Source organism: Lemur catta, chromosome 1 (genome assembly GCF_020740605.2).
Source record: "Lemur catta isolate mLemCat1 chromosome 1, mLemCat1.pri, whole genome shotgun sequence".
In the NCBI taxonomy this organism is placed as follows: domain Eukaryota; kingdom Metazoa; phylum Chordata; class Mammalia; order Primates; family Lemuridae; genus Lemur; species Lemur catta.
Window position 1 is genome coordinate 184080640 of NC_059128.1, and position 19027 is coordinate 184099666.

The window sequence follows — 19027 nt, forward strand, 5'->3', positions numbered from 1 at the left end:
CTTTCACCATATAAGATAATGTATTCCCAGGACATGGACATCTTTGGGGGCCATTATTTAGTCTGCCACAGGGGCTGTAAAACTAAACATGGTGCCCTTTGTGTTTTTGCCAAGTATATCTGTGCCTTGCCTGGCTTAGAGCCTCTTAATTGTGACATGAGTTCTTTCTCACAACGATTAGGAGGCCAAGGCCCAGGGCAGTGTTACATGTAAAGAAATGTTCTACCACTTCTCGGTTACTAAGAATTGTTAGTTTTCTCTGGTTCATTGCTCTCCCGTGTGTAACTTGCTGAGGAGGTATCAACACGTAAGACCTAAAACGTCTGAGCTAGACCCTTCTCTAATTTTGTCATTGGTAAATACCAATTAAATTTTTAAAAGCTGATAAGAAAGCATGTACCTATGATTTTGAGTGGATCTGATGTATGACAGGAGAATGCTGCACCTGTCCACCTAGACCTAATTGATGGAAATACGTGTATAGGAACCAGGCTTGCTGTCCTTGAACTGAGTGGACTAGAAAATGGAGAGAACCTGTTGGCATTACTTGGAAGACATGTGAATTATGTGAATTCATATGGGAAGAACGGCATTTTATTGCACTTTAAATGATAGTTAGTGTTGATGGGCATGTACCAATCCTTAGTTCAGTTAGTCATCATGAGGTGCTACCATTATTATTCCCATTTTGCAGATGAGGATTTAGAGGCATGGAGACCTTAAGTTGCCTAAGGAGAGGAGGCTAGTAAAAGATCAGGCTAGAATTTGAACCCAGGCAGTCTTGTTCCAGTGTTTGCACTTGTAACCAGTACCCCACTTAAATTTCCCAAAGATGTGATGTGCATGGTACGTGATTAGCTTTGCTACAGTGTGTCCGGTGTGGTACACTGTGAAATGGACTTTATCTGGAAGTGTGTTCAGTTATGGGTGTTATTATAATGTTTACTCATGAGGTAAGTGATCTCATCTCACTGATACAGAAGGAAAAGGAAAGTGTAAACGTTGGGAAAGAGAAAGTGGGAAAGCCTGGTCTCTGGTGCTGAGGAGGTGATTGGGAAGCTTAACAATTACACTTTCTCTCTTTTTATTCCTTCGTGTTTCCCTGCCATTGGCTTATAGTATCTTTTCTCTCCTTCCTGTTGTGTTTCCCTCTTCTCTTGGTTGCCGGTGGTCGGTTGCCGGTGGTCTTTCTTGAGCTGATTACTGCCTATGGCGGCACTGAAGGTTAACCCTGTCTTCTCTACCCAGTTGTTTGTTTTGTTTTAATAAATAAGTGGAAATTTATCATTATTCCCAAATCCATTTAAATTCAGGACAAGAACTTGTTTACTTCGTAGATCCTATTCTTCTGATGCTTGCTGACCAGTGCTAATAACATTTAAAAAGAAAGTATTTTTAAAGCCCTTGATTAAAGTTGAAGGAGAGAGTTGTGTGAAAACGGGCAGATTGGAGCCAGATGCTCCGTAAGCTGATGCAGGATTGAAAATGTCAGACAGGACATGAAATTCCCTTTTCCTTGTGCATCATTTTTCTTAGGATATTATGGCTTTGGAAACTGACTGCTAGAGTTTTTCAAACTTCTGTGTCCTGGTTTTTTTTTTTTTTTTTTTGAAAAAAGAAACTGAAGAGAGCCATAGAGAACATTTCTTTCTTTTTAAATGTTATTTTTACCTGTCAACTGAATTCTGATTTGAAATATCATGGACACTCCCTAAAAAGGGTCTGGAAATAGTGCCCGAGAGAAATTTGTTCTTTCCTGTACTGATTTTTATCCCAGAACAACCAGTCCACAATAGGAAAGGGGGCTTTGGCATGCAGAGGCTTTTATGTTTTATTTGACTTTGTTCCAATATTCTGTAAATTCATTCTTGGTGCCGCTTCCAAGCAGCAACTAAGAATCCACATTTTTCCAGTTTGTTTATAATTTATAATTTATACCCTAACCACATCCATAAAAGGCTCAAGGAAACTTACAATGAAAGACAGGTACACAGTGAGGCTGTTTAACTGGGAAACAGAAAACAAGGCAGGGACGAAGAGAACAAACACGCCTGGTAGAGTTACTGTGAGAGAGGATTAAACACAGCAACACTCTTCTGGGCAGCCATGATGAATGGGTCACAGCATTGGTTATGCAGCTATTGTAGACCAAAGGGAAACAGTTCCGTAGGAGTCATCAACCTTTCCTAGGGTTTGAGTTTACAAAGAATTTTTGCCAGGCAACGGATTAGCAAAACTGTTCTTGAGGATACAAGCCCTGCCTGGGGTATGCTGTGTAAGGAGTGCAAACTCCCACGTGGGATATTTGCCAACCCAATTCTGACAGCTGAGAAAGCTGAGGTCAGCAGAGCCATTCAGCCCACCCCCATCACAGGGACCCTCGTAATTTAATGTGGTTATTAGGTCATGGTTGGTAGTTCCTTGCTTTGTGTTGTTATTCACTATTCCTTTCCTTGGAAGAAGGTACTTGAATGGTGGGGCAAGGAGGAACAATAGGTATCTAGTATTGATTCATTTAACACATCTACTGAGTGCTCACTCTTTGTTACTTGGTCTCTGTCTTTATAGTCATATATAAAATTGAGGGGTGGTGTTTCCATTAGATGGAAATTAAAAATTGTGTCCACATAAAAAAAACATAAGCTGTAAAACTGTCCATAAGAACCCAGAGCATCTCAGGCCCAAGCACGCACAGGCGCTCATCCCCTCTAAAGGTGTTTTGATAATAATGCTGCCACGTGTTTTCTGTCATTTGCTATCCTCATTTCTAAGGAGTGTTATGCTCATTTCTGGGAGAAATTAAAATCTGGATGAATGCATGTGAGTAGCACTGAAAGAGAAGAATCAAGTAGGTAAATGGTTACCATGGGAAAAAGCGCCCTCTTCGCTACTTTATTTCTGTGAAGCAGGTTCAGATGATAAATACTTTAAATTCTCATTTTTAAGCAAAAAGTCAGTCTAATGGTATTAAAAGTTCAAGGTCTTCTTAATGCTGTTTTCCTATATTTGTGTGGTCCTGTTTATATTCCTTTTAGAACATATATTATCAGTGAGAGGCAAGACTAAGCAAGTTGGAGCCTCAACTGATGCGAAAGAGTCTTGAGGGATACTTGGTTTTGTGGCCTTTCTTTGCCCCTCCCTTCTCTGGTCCCCAGGTCCACCCTCCTTCTCTGGGATTTGCCGGGTACCTTGAAACGAAGGTGCCTGTGTGGAGCTGGATTTAAACCTAAGCAGGCTCTGTGTTGTGTGGTATTAAGCGTAAGAAAACCCTTTGATTCAAAGTCCCGCAAATACCCCTAGCTTAGGTCTTTTACCTCAGTCTCTTGTGCCAAATATCCAGGCTGATCTTTAAGGTCTTAACAGGATGATAAAAATTATTTAACAAAAATCATCCTCAAAATTTTAAGGATCAAACAGTAGCTATCAGAATGGGAATAAGAGCTACCAGAACATTTTTGTGTAGAACTCTTTTTTTCGTCATATTCCAAACCACTTTTAATTTCAGCTGTTATCCCCTTATTATCAATCCAGAGATGAAATTTCAGAAGCAAAAGCTAAAATAGAATGTGAGAAGTTGTACAGTCTGCTGAGGAGGAAACCTCTTGAGACCTTTACTTGATCAGGAGAGAGGTAGCATATTCTGACTGAGGAGCAACAACCCTGTATTTTTGTTGAATTAACACATTTCCTATTAGTGTTAGTCGGGTGAAGGATTCATAGATGAGCTTCATCTTCCTCATCGCTGATTCTGATTGATTGATAATAGTTTCCTGGAATGCAAATTCTGCATGCGGGCAGAGTGCCACGGTTGGTTAATGATGCCTGCCACGGGTTAGTGGTAGTACTCTCACCACGTGTTTGCTATCTCTGTCCAGTGTGTTCAGAGAAACTGAATCAGATCTTCAGTGTCAACATGACCACTGAAAGAACCAAATAAACAAGCGCCAAATCTCACTTATCCGCAGCAGACTATAAATTCACTTTGGCAGAGTTCAGAATGTTCCTTTGGTGCTCTATTAGGAAAGTTTTTCCAGCAGCACATAGTTTGCTGCCACTTATCTGGAATATTTCTTTGTTTAGTGAAGATATTTTATTATGTAACAGCCACTTAGACATGTGAAACCTGCGTGGTATGTTACAAGTCTCCAGCCTAAGTGAATATGACCCTCTCTGGCGGGATACTGCAGCTGTTTAGGTTGACAGACAGCTCATTCAAGTGAGAGAGACATCCAGGAATGATGAGTTTGCTTTAGGGAGATGGGTATTAATGAAGAAAAAGTACCTTGAAAGGATGCCATTCTGAGAGGGGCACAGGACAGTGTTGATTATAACCAGAGCCCTTTTTTCTCTGCTTCCAGAGAGCTGAGCGCTGAGCTTAGCTTTGCTGGCATCCTCCCTAAATTGGGCGGGGGAGGGGCTGGTCTGGCAGGTTTTTCAGAAAGTGCAGCTGGCATTGAAGAAAGTCAGGCTGGACTGGGTCTCATTTTAGTGATCCCACTTGACAGGATCGTAAAAGCTTGTGCTGGGAGTTCATGCCTTCACTGGTAACGCTCACTGTACCTAGCACAGTGCTGGGAACCCAGCTTGTGGTCAATAAATAGATGTTGACTTGATCCACCAGTGGGAGAAGCAGGGTAGAGACTGACCACTTAGAAAGTAAGAGAGAGACTGACCAATTTGTGGGTATCACGTTATTGGTAAAATAACAATAGAACAAAATTCTTTGAATATGTTTCACCTTTATAATTTTCTATTTAAAAAACCATATATTTGATTTATTCCTCCATGTGCTCACTTATCAAATATTTGACTGTCTCCTGTGTTCTGGGTGCTAGGGCCGGGTCCCGGGTATAGAGTGGTGAACGCAACAGATATGGCCCCGTCTTCTAGATCTTGCTAAGAGAGACAGAAGTAAACAGACACCATAAAACAATTGTGATCATAGTAGGTGCACTGAAAGAAAAGTGTGAGGTTTATGAAGGCATAAAACAAGAGAGCTTAACCCATCCTAGAAGGGTCAGGGAAAGCTTCCTGAAGGAGATGAAATTTAATCCAGGACATGAAGGTTTGTGGGGCTTCCTTAGGCACAGGGGAGGGCGATAGGGAGCAAAGAGAGCCGAAACGAATGACCCCAGAAAGTTTCACAGAGTACCCGTAAACCAGTACTTGATCCCGTACTTGATCATGCTGTGTCACGCAGGACCAGAGCACATTGCTGGCTGTGACCCTCCTCATTGTCTTTCCTGGAGGCTGTACCTAGTGTGGCTGTTGACCCCTCTGTTGTCTGCACATCTTGCCGAGAGACATAAATCTTCCGTGAAAGTCTTCACTATGTTGATTTGTGTAATTTACTTGCTGAGACCACTCAGCATTGGTCTTCTTGGAAAGTAACATATTTCTTTTCAGTTCCAGCTGTTACTCTTCTTGCTGGATGTCTCGGTTGCGGGTTGACCCTTGTTAACCAGGTAGGCAAGATCAGCTCACCCCTGAGAGCAGAGGCAGCAAGTGTGTGGTTCCAGCACAGGCAGGGCTCTGGGTTCAAACTGAGGCTCAGTTGCTTAGAGTTGTGACTTAAGCTCTCTTAGCCTTGGCATTCTTATCTGTAAAATGAGTATAATGGCCACCTCATAAAGCAGGCTTAAGGATTTGATGAAATGAGGTAGTAGACGGGGAGGGAGCACTCAGCACCGGTCCTGGCACAGTGGATGGTGGTCATATTTAGCAAGTGTTTGCTCCTTGACATCCACCAGTGCCTGTCACCCTGTGCCAGACACAAGGGAGCTTTTTTTGGCTTACTAATTAAACCAGTTATATTTTTTGTGTGTAAATTAAATAAGTTTTAATCTACTCTCTATATTGGTGAGCTTTACTATACAGGCTTTTCAAGAGCAATCAGGAATGCTCTATCTGACATGCCAACTTCATTACCAGTTGAATTTTAAGGCTGTCAGTAATGGTATGGGGGGACATTGATGCAGCACATTTGTAGGTCTTTTCTGTCTACTACACAGGACAAAAATGAATCTACCAAAGGTACACACACTGAGTGTATTAGGAGTGGCTACTTCACTATTGATTTTGCTTTTTCCTCAAAAATGCAATGCCACATTTAAGACCATCATTTGATAAAGCAACCACAAAAAGCCTGAAGAATATATAATCCCTACAGTTCTAGGAAATATTAGAGGACAGGTTAAAAAGACCATAAACAGGCTCCACATCAGGCTTTCTTAAAACATGGGCTTTAGTAGAATCATCTTGAACCTCCTTGGAGATTGACCTTAATGTCCTTGGTCTGACCATTCTCTTCACAGCTAAGGAGCTCACCTGGGCAGACTGCAATCATTTAAAGCACTCATTTGAAGTGTGGGTGTGATTGTGCTGGTGATGCTGAGTTAATGGTCAACCAGGGCTAACTTGTGTTTCTGGTTAGGAGTAACTTGTGTTTCTGGTCAGGAGGGAATATTTCTAGGCAGCTTTTTCTGGTCACAGGTTTCTTAAAAATCTAGATGTTAGGGATGAGATTAGAAATTTGGTATTTGGTAGAGAAAAAAAAAAGATTGTGTAACACGATTGGTTGTAAAACATGACCATCCTTTGTAATACTACAAAGAGGAAATAATGAGAGTGTTTTCCAGAAAAAAATTCATTAAACTGAAATGCATATTTCCATTAAAAAGTTGTCCACCTAATAAGCCGAATTACTTCATTCAAGTTTCATCCAGGGAACCAGAATGTTTTTACTTTTGCTTTTACATCACCAGCATTCTTGGTTCCTGAAATTATGCCTCATTCTTCTAAATACTTTCTTGGTCTTTCTGTAGCTCAGTTCACTTAGTAAAGTATGCAAATTTGCCAAAATAACCAAAAGATCATTTAACATAGAAAGCTTTAAATTAATGTCTTGATTGTGCTAATGTAAGAATAAAAGATGGGTGGTTTGGTTTCTATTACATCAAAGTAGTGACATAAACAGATATTTCATTAGTACCTTGTTTTTAATCTTGTACTTTGGCAAACCTTTTACAGTGATAAATGAAATTTTCCTTTTCATTGGGAAAAGCCAAGTTACTGTTGTTTTGGTTATATATTAATAGCTACATTCTTTCAGATTGTTAACAGTTAGTTAAAGACAAGAAACCACAAGAGATATTTGCCTCAGGATATTTATTTCTTAGAATTACACGATAATGACCTTATGAATGATTTCTTCCTTTTTCAGTTTTCTTTGGACAGTTTTCTTAAATTTTGCATTAAAAAACAATTGGAGTTAAATATTTCACATTTATATGAAAACCAGCTAACAAGGAACTACTCTTGACTGTGCAGTTGCTGGAATTCCAGTTCCTCTGAATTTTCACATTGTGTATTTCCAGCTGGCCATTAGATATTTCTAAGGCAAAATTAAATGGTTTTCTTCTTGCTTCTCCTCCCACCTCCTAAATCTCTGTCTTCAAGGACCCACCTTATTGCCCAGAACCCCAGCATCTTCCTTGACTTCCCATCAAATGGTTTTGTTTTGTTTTGTTTTGTTTCTCTGAGACAGGGTCTTGCTCTGTTGCCTGGACTAGAATGCCATGGCGTCAGCCTAGCTCACAGCAACCTCAAACTCCTGGGCTCAAGAGATCCTCCTACCTCAGCCTCCCGAGTAGCTTGGACTACAGGCGTGTGCCACCATGCCTGGCTAATTTTTTGTTTCTATTTTTAGTTGCTCAGCTAATTTTCTTCTATTTTTAGTAGAGATGGGGTCTCTCTCTCTTGCTCAGGCCGGTCTTGAACTCCTGATCTCAAGTGATCCTCCCCACCTCAGCGTCCCACAGTGCTAGGATTACAGGTGTGAGCCATTGAGCTCAGCCTCTAATGGGTTTTTTGAATCTATTACTTTTATCTCTACATTGTTACTTTAATTTTGATTCCCCACTGCCAGGCTTTATCATTTCTTGCTCAGATTAGCCATCTAACTGGCCTGCTTGCCATCTGTCTCTCTCTCCTTGTAATCCATCCTTCCTCTGTCCCAATTTTCTTTGTCTCATTAAGTGATTTATTGGCTTCCGCACCTCCAGTGCTTTCTCTCTGTCTGCAGATTAAAGAAAGCCTAAGCTCCTCAGTGTACAGTCTAGCTCAAGCCTGCTCTGCAGTCTCCTTTCTCTGCCCTTGTTCCTCCTGGAGTCCACACCTCACCTCACTGAGCTACCCACAGTCCCCCTGCAAGATCACGCCTGTGCCCGCGTTGCTTCCTCTGTTCCCTTCTTGTCAGTCTCAGCACTGATGACCCAGCTCCCAGCTCGCACGTTTCCTTACCTGTGTGTACGGCGCAGTTAGTGACCCTGCCCTCTGGAGTTTTCATCATACGCCTCTTGAACTGTTTTTACTCGCCACGCTTCTGATACCAAATGTGTGGGGTTTTATTCTCACACCAATCAATTCTCCAACTCTCCGGAACAGGTTTAAGGGCCCAATCCCACAAGACTGCCCTCACTTCAGATGCCATTTGTAAGTATTGTATCCACAGGTTACCCATATTTCTCTCCTGCTTGGCTACAAAGTCGAGGGTTCCTGCCATCCACCCCTCTTTCAGGCTCTGATTTGCTAGAACAGCTCACAGAACTCAAGAAGGCACTTTACTTGCTATTTCTGGTTTATTATAAAGGACACAACTCAGGAATAGCCAAATGTAAGCGATGTTGTAGGGCAGGTGGGGACTGGCACTGCAGAGCTCCCATGCCATCTCTGGGCCACTACTCGCCCCGCACCTCCAGGTGTTCACCACCCCTCCCTGACCCCATCAGGTAGGGATTTTTATGGAGGTTTTGTTAAATAGGCACAATGGATTAAATTATTGGCCCATACTTATTGAACTCAACTTTCTGCCTCTTCCCTGCCTGGAGGTGTAGAAGACAGGAGCTGAAAGTTCCAATCCTGTAATCATGGCTTGGTCTTTCTGGGGACCCCAGCCACCAGTCATCTCACTAGCATGCAAAAGGCACTCTTACTTAACACTGGAGATTCCAAGGGTTTTAGGAGCTGTGTTCTAGGAACAAGGGTTGAAGACCAAATATTTATTTTCTATTATGCCATACCTCTGTTACAGATCCAGTATTGTGGTTGGCTCCATGCTTCCTATCTGTCACTCAGCTTGAGTGCTGGGAGGGAAAGGACCATTTCTTACTCACCTTTCATGTAGTGAACTAACTCAGCTTTTTCTGTATTGGTCCTCGGTATTATGCTATCATTTCTTGATATATATGTATACTGTTACTGGCACAGAGTCAGTGTGCTTAAAATTCTACCTCTAGTTATATACTCAAAAGATTTGAAAACTGAGAATCAAACAGATATTTGTATATGAGTGTTCACAGTAGCACTATTCATGGTAGCCAAAAGATGGAAACTATCCAAGTGTCCATCAACAAGTGAATGGATAAACAATGGCCATATACATGTATATATAGATATATGTGAATTCTAAATCTGGTGACCCTAAATTGCTATCTCTCTAGATCTGGTAACCCGAATTGCGATCTACTTAAATTATGAAGACATTTAAATACCATGCTTATTATTAGAAATGCTTATTATAAAAATAATGTGATTATTTTTATCTTGAGAGAAAGGACACATAGTTAGGTTTATTTCGGATTTGTTTTTTAAACATTTATTCGGGTGTTTTGCTCATGTGCCTTTCAATACAATAAAATATATAAGCATGAACTCCTTTCCCCTCATATCCAGGGAATTCTTGAAAAATAGTGAAATGTGTTTATTCTAAAATGTACCTGAAGGCAGAGAAATGCCCCAAATGATCAATGTCTGTAGCCAAACACTTCAAGCAATAAGATGTTACTATGATAGATTTAAATTTAGACAAAATTTTAATAGTTTTTTGGGGGGAGCTTTTTGAGTTGGAATTCTGTATTTTTCATATTTTCCAACCCTGTATAATGGCATTACATGAGGATAATCTGTTTTCTCTTAAAGTATATGGAAGAAATGTAAATGATTTTTTTCTTTTTTTTTCAGATTCTTTATAGAGTTGGAAGCAAGACATCAGAATAATATCTTTATAGATGATATAAGTGACATTGTGGAAAAACATACAGCATCCACATTTGACCCATATGTGAAATACTGCACAAATGAAGTGTACCAACAACGAACACTACAAAAATTGTTGTAAGCAACGTTGAATGCTACAGTTTTAGTAGTCTAACCTAGTTTTAATTAGGACACATTGACTGAAGTTAGTTGGTCTTTTAAATCATATTTAGAAATGTCTTTTGATGGGCTACTTCCCAGGGGAGAAATGTTTATGAGGGTTACTTTTAGGGTAAGGCTGTTTGAGTAGAAAAATACAGTGTGTGGAGAATTTTCATTCTAGTGAAATTATAGTTTGTATTTTTTCTTCTCTTTGTTTTTCTTTTTTTAATTGCTGCAAGACACAGAATTGATCATCCCTCCAAACACTGCTGTTTTCTAAGCCGTTAACTGGCAGTTAGGTGGTTTGTCGGAGGCCTAGAGTGGGTTCTTGAGTAGATGGAGCTAGAAGGTAGGATGCAGGATTTTCTCTACTATTCTCATCTTCCTCCATTCAGTTGACAACTGTAATAAATTGTTTATAGAATTGCTGATTTTTCCCCGTGGGAAGTTAGGCTGAGGAGAAGACGGAAGGTCTGAAGGAAAGCAACAGAAAAAAAATGTTCTTAAAGGTTTTAATTATGCAACAAAAAAGAGTCAAGCTATAAATTTCCCTCCACACCTTTTCTTTTTGTTCTTTTTAGGTTAGGTTTGATATGTATACCATCTCTATCCTTAAGAGAGTCAGCGATTGTTCAGTAATATGTATATTAACTTTTAGGGCCCCTGTTCATCAGAAGTAGCTGTTTGTTTTACAGCAGGGTTGAGCATTGCTGTAAACCCAGTGTGGGGGCTTACTGGCTATTATCATTCTCACCCCCTCCTGTGAGTTGTGGCATTTATGACCAGAGCAGGGAGCTTTGGTCAGCTTCTATGCAATGTGTGAGACCCCTGTGGAGGGGGTGGGGGGTGATGATTACATCATGGCTGCTTGGAGAAATAGTCAAAGCCTCCAAGTTGGTGAGAGGGGCTGATTGTGCCCCCTCTCTCCTCCACATCCTCATGAAATTCTCATATGGACAGAGTGGAAAACCCACAGCTGCCAACCCCAAATGAGGTTTTTAGTACAAAGCAGGGTTTGTTCACGCTATTGACATTGGAGCTGGATAAATCTTTGTGGCGGGCTCTCCTATGCATTGCAGGATGTTTAACAGTATCCCTGGCCTCTATCTGCTAGATGCCAGAAATGTCTGTCTGCAGACATTGCAGAAGGTCCCCTGGGGGCAAAATCACACCCTTCACTTTCTCTAACCCTTCCCCCAACCCCCAACCCTGATATAGGGACAGAGGTTGCTGTAATAATTGTTATAAAAATGCAAGCTCATGTTTGAATTAGAACTAAGTTTGGTTGTCATTTTGCTTTACAGCATTTAAAAATGTGAATAAGTACTGCTATACATTATGTGACTCTTAAAAACAGAAGTTTTGTCTAAATTAGCCTAATGATACCATCATGTCAGCTTTCCCATGGAAATTAGTAATTGTGTTTTCAGGGGCTTTGTTGCAGTTGATGTGAATTTAAGGTTACAGCAGTGACTTTCATTTTCAGCTGCATGTTAGAAACGCCTGGAAATCTTTGAAAATGAGCCGATAAACAGTACCCAGAGTGCATCTCAGACTATTTAATCAGAACTTTTGGGAGGTAGGGCAGGGGACCTGGGACCTGAGTGATTTAGATATACAACCAGTTTAGAGTTTGATTTTTTTTTTTTTTTAACTTACTAAAAATCTATTCAAAGCTATCAGGGAAAAGAAACTTAAAACTTCTCAATTTGAGAAAAATGAAAATAAAACATTTCTGTGTAATTTATTTTAATTTGCTATTCTGGGTATTTCCCCATTTTTTTAGCAGCCTTGAACCAAATCATTTAATTTTCAGAAAACATTTTTTAAAAAAAAGCTCACTATTGCCACTTTCCTGCTTCCTGGCTGTTTTTTCCCCAGGCCAACGGAATACACCATCCATTTCCACCCCCTGACCTCTCTTGCCTCTTGAAACCCCCTTGGAAAGTGGCAGTGGGCCTCTGCAGAGCTCCGCAGGGGGAAGTTTGGTGAGAGAGTGAGAGGTGGGGGACAAGAGGATCAGATTGAGAGTAGGAAGACTTCGCATATTAGGGAACTTTATCAGTCTCTTACTGGAGTCCCAACCTGGCTTTCCTTAAAAGTTATGTGGGTCGTTCCACATGCAATAATATATGTCACAGTATCTTGCTAGGGTCCATTAAAAACCTTGGGGCAGTATTATCACTGTTCCTATGTCAATAGGAGAGGGAGAGAAATATTCTGGCTGATGTGGTCAAAAGAAGGGTTTTCTGTCTTGGAAAGATGATCTCTGAAAAAGGCCAAATGCCTCCCAATAATAAGTCCAGCCTAACTGGTAATTTCTTAGAGCATTGTCTATGGCTAGAGGAGTGATTTAAAACATACTATTCACTGTCTTATTAATGGATGTGTTTATAGATGATCAGATACGAGATTTGTGTACTAATTTGTAAATGACATGTTCACCATTGTTCACTTTCCATTTCCATAAAATTCTAGCTTATACATTTTTATCTTGTTATTATTTTTATGTGAAACTCACATCTCATATTCAGCCTTGAGTATGAAAGGAAGATAAGCCATTCATGTTTGCTTATGTAATTATGTTTATGTTTTCGTATATTCATTTAAACATTGTTGATAATATATGAATTTTTCACAGTATTTTGTAATCCATTTTTACTTCTTAACTTGAGGATGATATATTTTGATGTTTCCTTTTTCTTTGTTTTTTCTCAGAGCCACCAACCCCTCCTTTAAAGAAGTATTATCAAGGATCGAGTCACATGAAGACTGTAGGAACTTACCCATGATCTCCTTCCTCATTCTCCCCATGCAGAGGGTGACACGCCTGCCATTGCTGATGGATGTAAGACATGCTTTTCCCTCTGTGCATATCTGTGCTGCTCTAAATTTGATTACAGAAATTATTCTTATTCCACTTAAACTAATGTGTATACCTGCTATAAAATTCCTCCATTATGTGAGAAGGTGCTATTTGGTTGGAAAGTTTCACCTGTGTCTGATATCTCTGGAAATTATCTTTCATTTAAGATTATATGGTCATTCTGAAGAAATTAGATTACATCACCCACTTACCATTTTTTGAGGTAGGAAGAACAGTGATTTCTCAAAGTCAAGAAACCTGGCTTCCATTTCTGGCTGAGTCACTGGGCATGTGACCTTGGGCAACTCACTTAATCTCTTTGGGCCTAAGTTTCCTCAGGTGAATCACTAAGATCCCTTCATCTGTAATGTTCCAGGATGCTCTGGGGCTTCCCTTTCACCCAGGAATGAGACTCTTTCCAGCATGACAAGGCATAACTTTGCCTATATTATGCATTGTGCAAAGTGGGTGAGAAAAGCCCAGCATCCTTCTTGTGTTAGGCAACATTCACAAAGAAAACAAATGTTTGACTTTGAGTCTTGGCAAGACACGGCTGGGAGAAGTGAGTAGAGACTGCCTGGTATGAAGTGCAACTGGGAGGACAGGTAGGCCGTGGGCGGGAGCATCTGCCGCTGGCTGCGCCGGAACTGCAGATGCAGCAATGAGAGGAAACCTGGGTGGCCTGACACAGGTCCCATCCTGCCAGTAGACCACAGAGTGTGTTTTTGATCCAATTAGAATATTTCATCATAATTCTACTTTAAAATTGGATCATAATATCACTATATCAGTTTTTACATTCTTGATTTTATAAATCAAAACACAGGATAAAAATAGAACAAAAAGTATGATTAAGGTTACAAAGTAAATTCCATATCCTATATCCCATTGTAAATTCTAAGAGTTATTCTAAATTATCACTGAAATTTTGAAATGTATAAAAAGCGTGTGATCATGGGCACTTAGTTGACTGCTGCAGTCTGGAGGCTTTGTTAGTCATTTCAGAATTCCCAGCATCTTGCTGCTCTCCAAGTCCACCTCAGTCTACTGCCTTTACACCTTCCCCACCCAGTGCCTGTAATTTAGAAACTTTTCTCATGGATAAATATCGGGAAGCTTCCGATTTTGAAAATTTAGCTCCAACTCCTTTTTTCTGAGATTAATATTTATCATGTCTAAGGATAGAATGTAGCTAGGTTATCAGAACCAAATTTTGTTTAAAAAGAAAACTTTGGTCCATATAAGGAAATATTATTTCAAACATTACTATTTTTTAAAATGAGAAATGGGTGCTAAGCATAAAATTTGTCATAGTCTTAGATTTTTGAATTTTCAAGGTTCTTTTTCTTCTGAAAATGGTTTTTAGCTGTGTGTCCTTAGATTCTGTATATGCTGTGATCTCCCAGCCTTTTGTATCCTCTCTCTGTTAAATTTTGAGAAAATTGCCTGAATAGAATGTGACTCCAAAATCTAACACACCATGTTGTACAATGTTGGAAATTCATGCCATGATTATCCAGTAGGCTCTAAACTTTATTGGGTCACAGACCCCTTTGAGATTCTGAGTAGAACTGTAGCTTTTCTTTCTGGAAAATTCACGTATGCGCAAAATACTAAGGATTTCTGGTCTCAGGAGTATAAACCAATATTTTTCATATTGCTTTCATACCCATTTGTGGGTTATGAAATTGATTTTTGAATCATGAACAATGTTTTAAAAAATGAAATAAAGTAGAACACATGTACATGGCTTATAATGTGGTTAAATATTGTTTCATAAAAAACTTTGTTTCATTTATGTGTGCATGTGTACTGGTTGCAGGGTAAATGTATTTCTTATGGTTATAGTAAAAAAAAAAATATAAAAACCATTAATATAAGCCTGCAGATGGTGCACTCTGTGCGTCTCACCTATCACATAGTAACAATCCTGACGCCGACTTTCAGGTTTATAGGCCTGGTGCTCATCCACATGTAAAGTACCCGTGGCTTGCCAGCTGCCAACCTACTTTCCTCCTCTGCCTGTTGCCTATTGCCCTAATCCATTTTTCTTATGTAAGAATCTGACCACCTGGCAGACTCTGAATGTACTTAAAATGTTGTTTCTTCAGTTTTACTTCATTTGGAAATTTAAACTTGTTAATTGAAATGAACACTTTTTTTTTTTTTTTTTTTTGAGAGGGGAGGGACAGAGTCACCTGGGCTGGAGTGCAGTGGCGCAATCATAGCTCATCGAAGCTTTGAACTCCTGGACTCAAGGGATCCTCCAACCTCCCAAAGTGCTGGGATTACAGGTGTGAGCCACCACACCTGGCCTGAAATGATACTTTTAACAACTAAAATGGTTCCCTAAGCTTTGAATGTGTATAGTTTCAAAAGTTATATGTAATTCAGTTTACCTCTTTGAACTTCATTTTACCATCACAAATGAAATTTCTTAGTATACATATATCAAGAGAAAAACCTACAAGCCTTTTTTTCCTTGCTCTTTTTCTTCACATTGCATCATCTACAAACACAATCACCTCTAATAATAACCATTATGATGGTGATAATTAAAGTAACTCTTATTTATTGAGGGCCTACTGTATGCCAGGCACTCATAAAGAACTTTACATAAATTATCATTTAACCCTTGCAACAACTTTGTGATATAGTTGGCATTGCCCTGATTTTACAGATGGGGAAACTTACAAAAATGGGGTTGGTGATTTGCTCAAGGTCAAATAACTCGTAAGGGGGAGACCTGGCATCTGAAACCAGCTTACCTGCCTCTGAGTTCTATTTTCTTATTAACCATTCCCTGTGGATTTACTTGGACTGTGTGTTTAAAGATTATTTCCTAATTTTTAATTGGTTTTAATATTGTTCTCATACTCATCCATGATATTGTGTTCAGCACTGTTAAATTTGCTGTAAGAGGATATGGGTGGTCGTTGGTTTTATTTTACTTAGTGAAATAAATCCATTGATTTTGTGCACTTTTAATTCATTACAGACTATATGTCAAAAAACACCTAAGGACTCTCCAAAGTATGATGTCTGCAAAAGGGCCTTAAAAGAAGTGAGCAAGGTAACTGCTGGGTAGCTCCTCAGACAGCAAACCATTCAGATACCTCAAAAGACAGCGTGTGTTGGCTTGATACTGTAAACTGGTAGATTCTCACAGCCATTTGCACAGCATTCTTTATGTAGTGAAAAATAAAATAATATGTGTTGTACTAAAATGAAATTGATCTTTTCACTGTTTCAGACAGGTTTGCTTTAAGAGCCTAAATGCATCTCATTTTCATTTGATGTCTAAGTAGCTATTTATTCATTTCTCGTTCAGTAAATATTTATTTATTTGTAATTTTATTTGTTTATTTTACACCCATTGACCACCCCTCCCCACTACCCTTCCCAGACTCTGGTAACCGTCATTCTACTCTCTGTCTCCAGGAGATCAATTGTTTTAATATTTAGCTTCCACATATGAGTGACAACATGAAAGATTTATCTTCCTGTGCTTGGCTTATTTCACTTAACATAATGTTCTCCAGTTCCACACTTCTTGTTGCAAATGCCAGCATTTCATTCTTTTTTTGGCTATATAATATTCTATCATGTATGTATACCACAATTTCTTTATCCATTCATCTATTGACGGACACTTAGGTTGATGCCAAATCTTGGCTATTGTGAATAGTGCTGCAGTAAACATGGAAGTGCAGATATCTTTCTGATGTATTGATTTCCCCTCCTTTCGATATATACCTAGGAGTGGGATTTCTGGGTCATATGGTAGTTCTAATTTTAGTTTTATGAGGACCCTCCACACTGTTCTCCATAGTGGTTGCACTAATTTACATTCCCACCAACAGTGTATGAGGGTTCTCCTTTCTACACATCCTTGCCAGCATTTGTTGTTGCCTGTCTTTGATAAAAGCCATTTAAACTGGGGTGAGATGATATGTCATTATAGTTTTGATTTGCATTTCTTTGATGATTAATGATGTTGAGCATTTTTTCATATACCTGTTGGCCATTTGTATGTCTTGTTTTGAGAAATGTCTATTCAGATCTTTTGCCCATTTTTTAATCAGATTATTTGATTTTTTTCCTATTGAGTTGTTGGAGCTCCTTTTATATTCTAGTTATTAATCCATCATCAAATGGGTAGTTTATAAATATTTTTCCCCACTCTGGCATTGTTTCTTCATTTTGTTAATTGTTCCCTTTGCACTGCAGGAGTTTTTTTAGCTTGATGTGATCCCATTTGTCCAATTTTGCTTTAGTTGCCCATGTTTTGGGGATATTACTCAAGAAATCATTGCCCAAACCAATGTCCTGAAGTGTTTCCTCAATGTTTTCTTTAGTAATTTTCATAGTTTCAGGTCTTAGATTTAAGTCTTTAATCCATTTGGATTTGATTTTTGTATATGGTGATCATAAGGGTCTAGTTTCATTCTTTTGCATATGGATATCCAGTTTTCCTGGCACCATTTATTGAAGAAACTGTCCTTTCCTTACTGTATGTTCTTGGCACCTTTGTCAAAGATGAGTTCACTTTAGAAGTGTGGATTTATTTCTGGTTGTGTATTATCTTTCATTGGCCTGTGTGTCTGTTTTTATGTCAGTACCATGCTGTTTTGGTTGCTATAGCCCGGTAGTATAATTTGAAGTCAGGTAATATGATTCTTCCAGTTTTGTTCTTTTTGCTTAGTATGGCTTTGGCTATTCTGGTTTTTTGTGTGTTCCACATAAATTTTAGGTTTTTTTTTTTCCTATTTCTGTGATGAATGTCATTGGTATTTTGATGGGGATTACATTGACTTGAAGATTGGTAGTATGGACATTTTAACAGTATTGATTTTTTCCAATCCATGAGCATGGAATATCTTTCCATTTTTTGGTGTCCTCTTCAATTTCTTTCATGAAATTGTTTTCATTATAGAGATCTTTCACTTCTTTGGTTAAGCTTATTCCTACGTATTTTATTTTATATGTAGCTATTGTAAATTGGATTACAACCAGTGGTGGCTGGCAACATGGTAGGGAAGTGCCGAATGGTGTCTAAGCAGAGACGTAATGCGATAGTGGCTGTAAGCTAGGGATTGGGGGAAAGAGCGTGTCTCAGGTGTGTGTAGAGACTCAAAGGCAAGAAAGCACTGGCGAATTTGAAGAACCGGATGTTCTTCTTGTGACTAGAACCCAGTGTAAGAGAGTGAGAGCAAGTAGTGAGGAACCAGTTGTGTGGGGCCCCGTTACACACATTAGGGAATTGGGGGTCTTATCCTAAGATGACGTGGAAGGTGTAAATTTGTTTGTTATGAAGATGACAATGGGATGAGACTAGTTATGAGGCCAGTTATAGGTGATTAGGCAAGAGTTGTCAGGGGCCTCTACTGACGTGATGATGGTAAGGTGGAGGGAAGTCCACCTATATATTGGGCTCAGGGATAGATTGGGTAAGCACATTTGGGGACAGAAGGCAAGGAATATAGTCTCTGGCTTGGGCAATGAGGGGGATCCTCTTCTTTATCTACTATAGGAACATAGTGAGAAGCTGATGAGTTTCAGTTTGGACGTGTTGTAATTGAGATTCCTACAGGACATCCAAGCTGGCTGAATAAACAGAGCTCTAAAGGGAGACCTGAATTAGAAATGGGGTTTGGGAACCATCAGCATAGGGATGATACCTGAAGCTGGAGAGTGGATGGGATTACCTAGGGAAAGTATGTAGAATGAGCAGAGCAAGGAGTCTGAGACACAACCCTGAGGAACGCCAACATTCCTGGTCTTATTTAGGGAAAAGGAGCCGGCAAAGGATACTTAAAAAAATAAAACAAAATAAAACGTATGAGAGAAGAAGAAGAAGGAAAACCATAATGGCCTGGCAAAAGGCAGATAATTTGATGGTCAACCCTGCTGAGTGCTCCTGGAAGATAAAGTGACGCGATGGCTGTGTTCGTTGGGTTTGCC

General features: G+C 39.5%; 1 protein-coding gene across 2 annotated transcripts in view; it reads left to right on the forward strand.

Moving 5' to 3' along the window:
• ARHGEF26 (Rho guanine nucleotide exchange factor 26) overlaps window positions 1-19027 on the forward strand; it is a 128600-nt gene that overhangs the window by 59390 nt on the left and 50183 nt on the right. For both annotated transcript variants that reach the window (XM_045539510.1, XM_045539511.1), the window contains 3 exons: window positions 10021-10173; window positions 12916-13045; window positions 16062-16136. In XM_045539510.1, the coding sequence (XP_045395466.1) occupies window positions 10021-10173; window positions 12916-13045; window positions 16062-16136 (358 nt within the window). The remainder of the gene's footprint in view (window positions 1-10020; window positions 10174-12915; window positions 13046-16061; window positions 16137-19027) is intronic.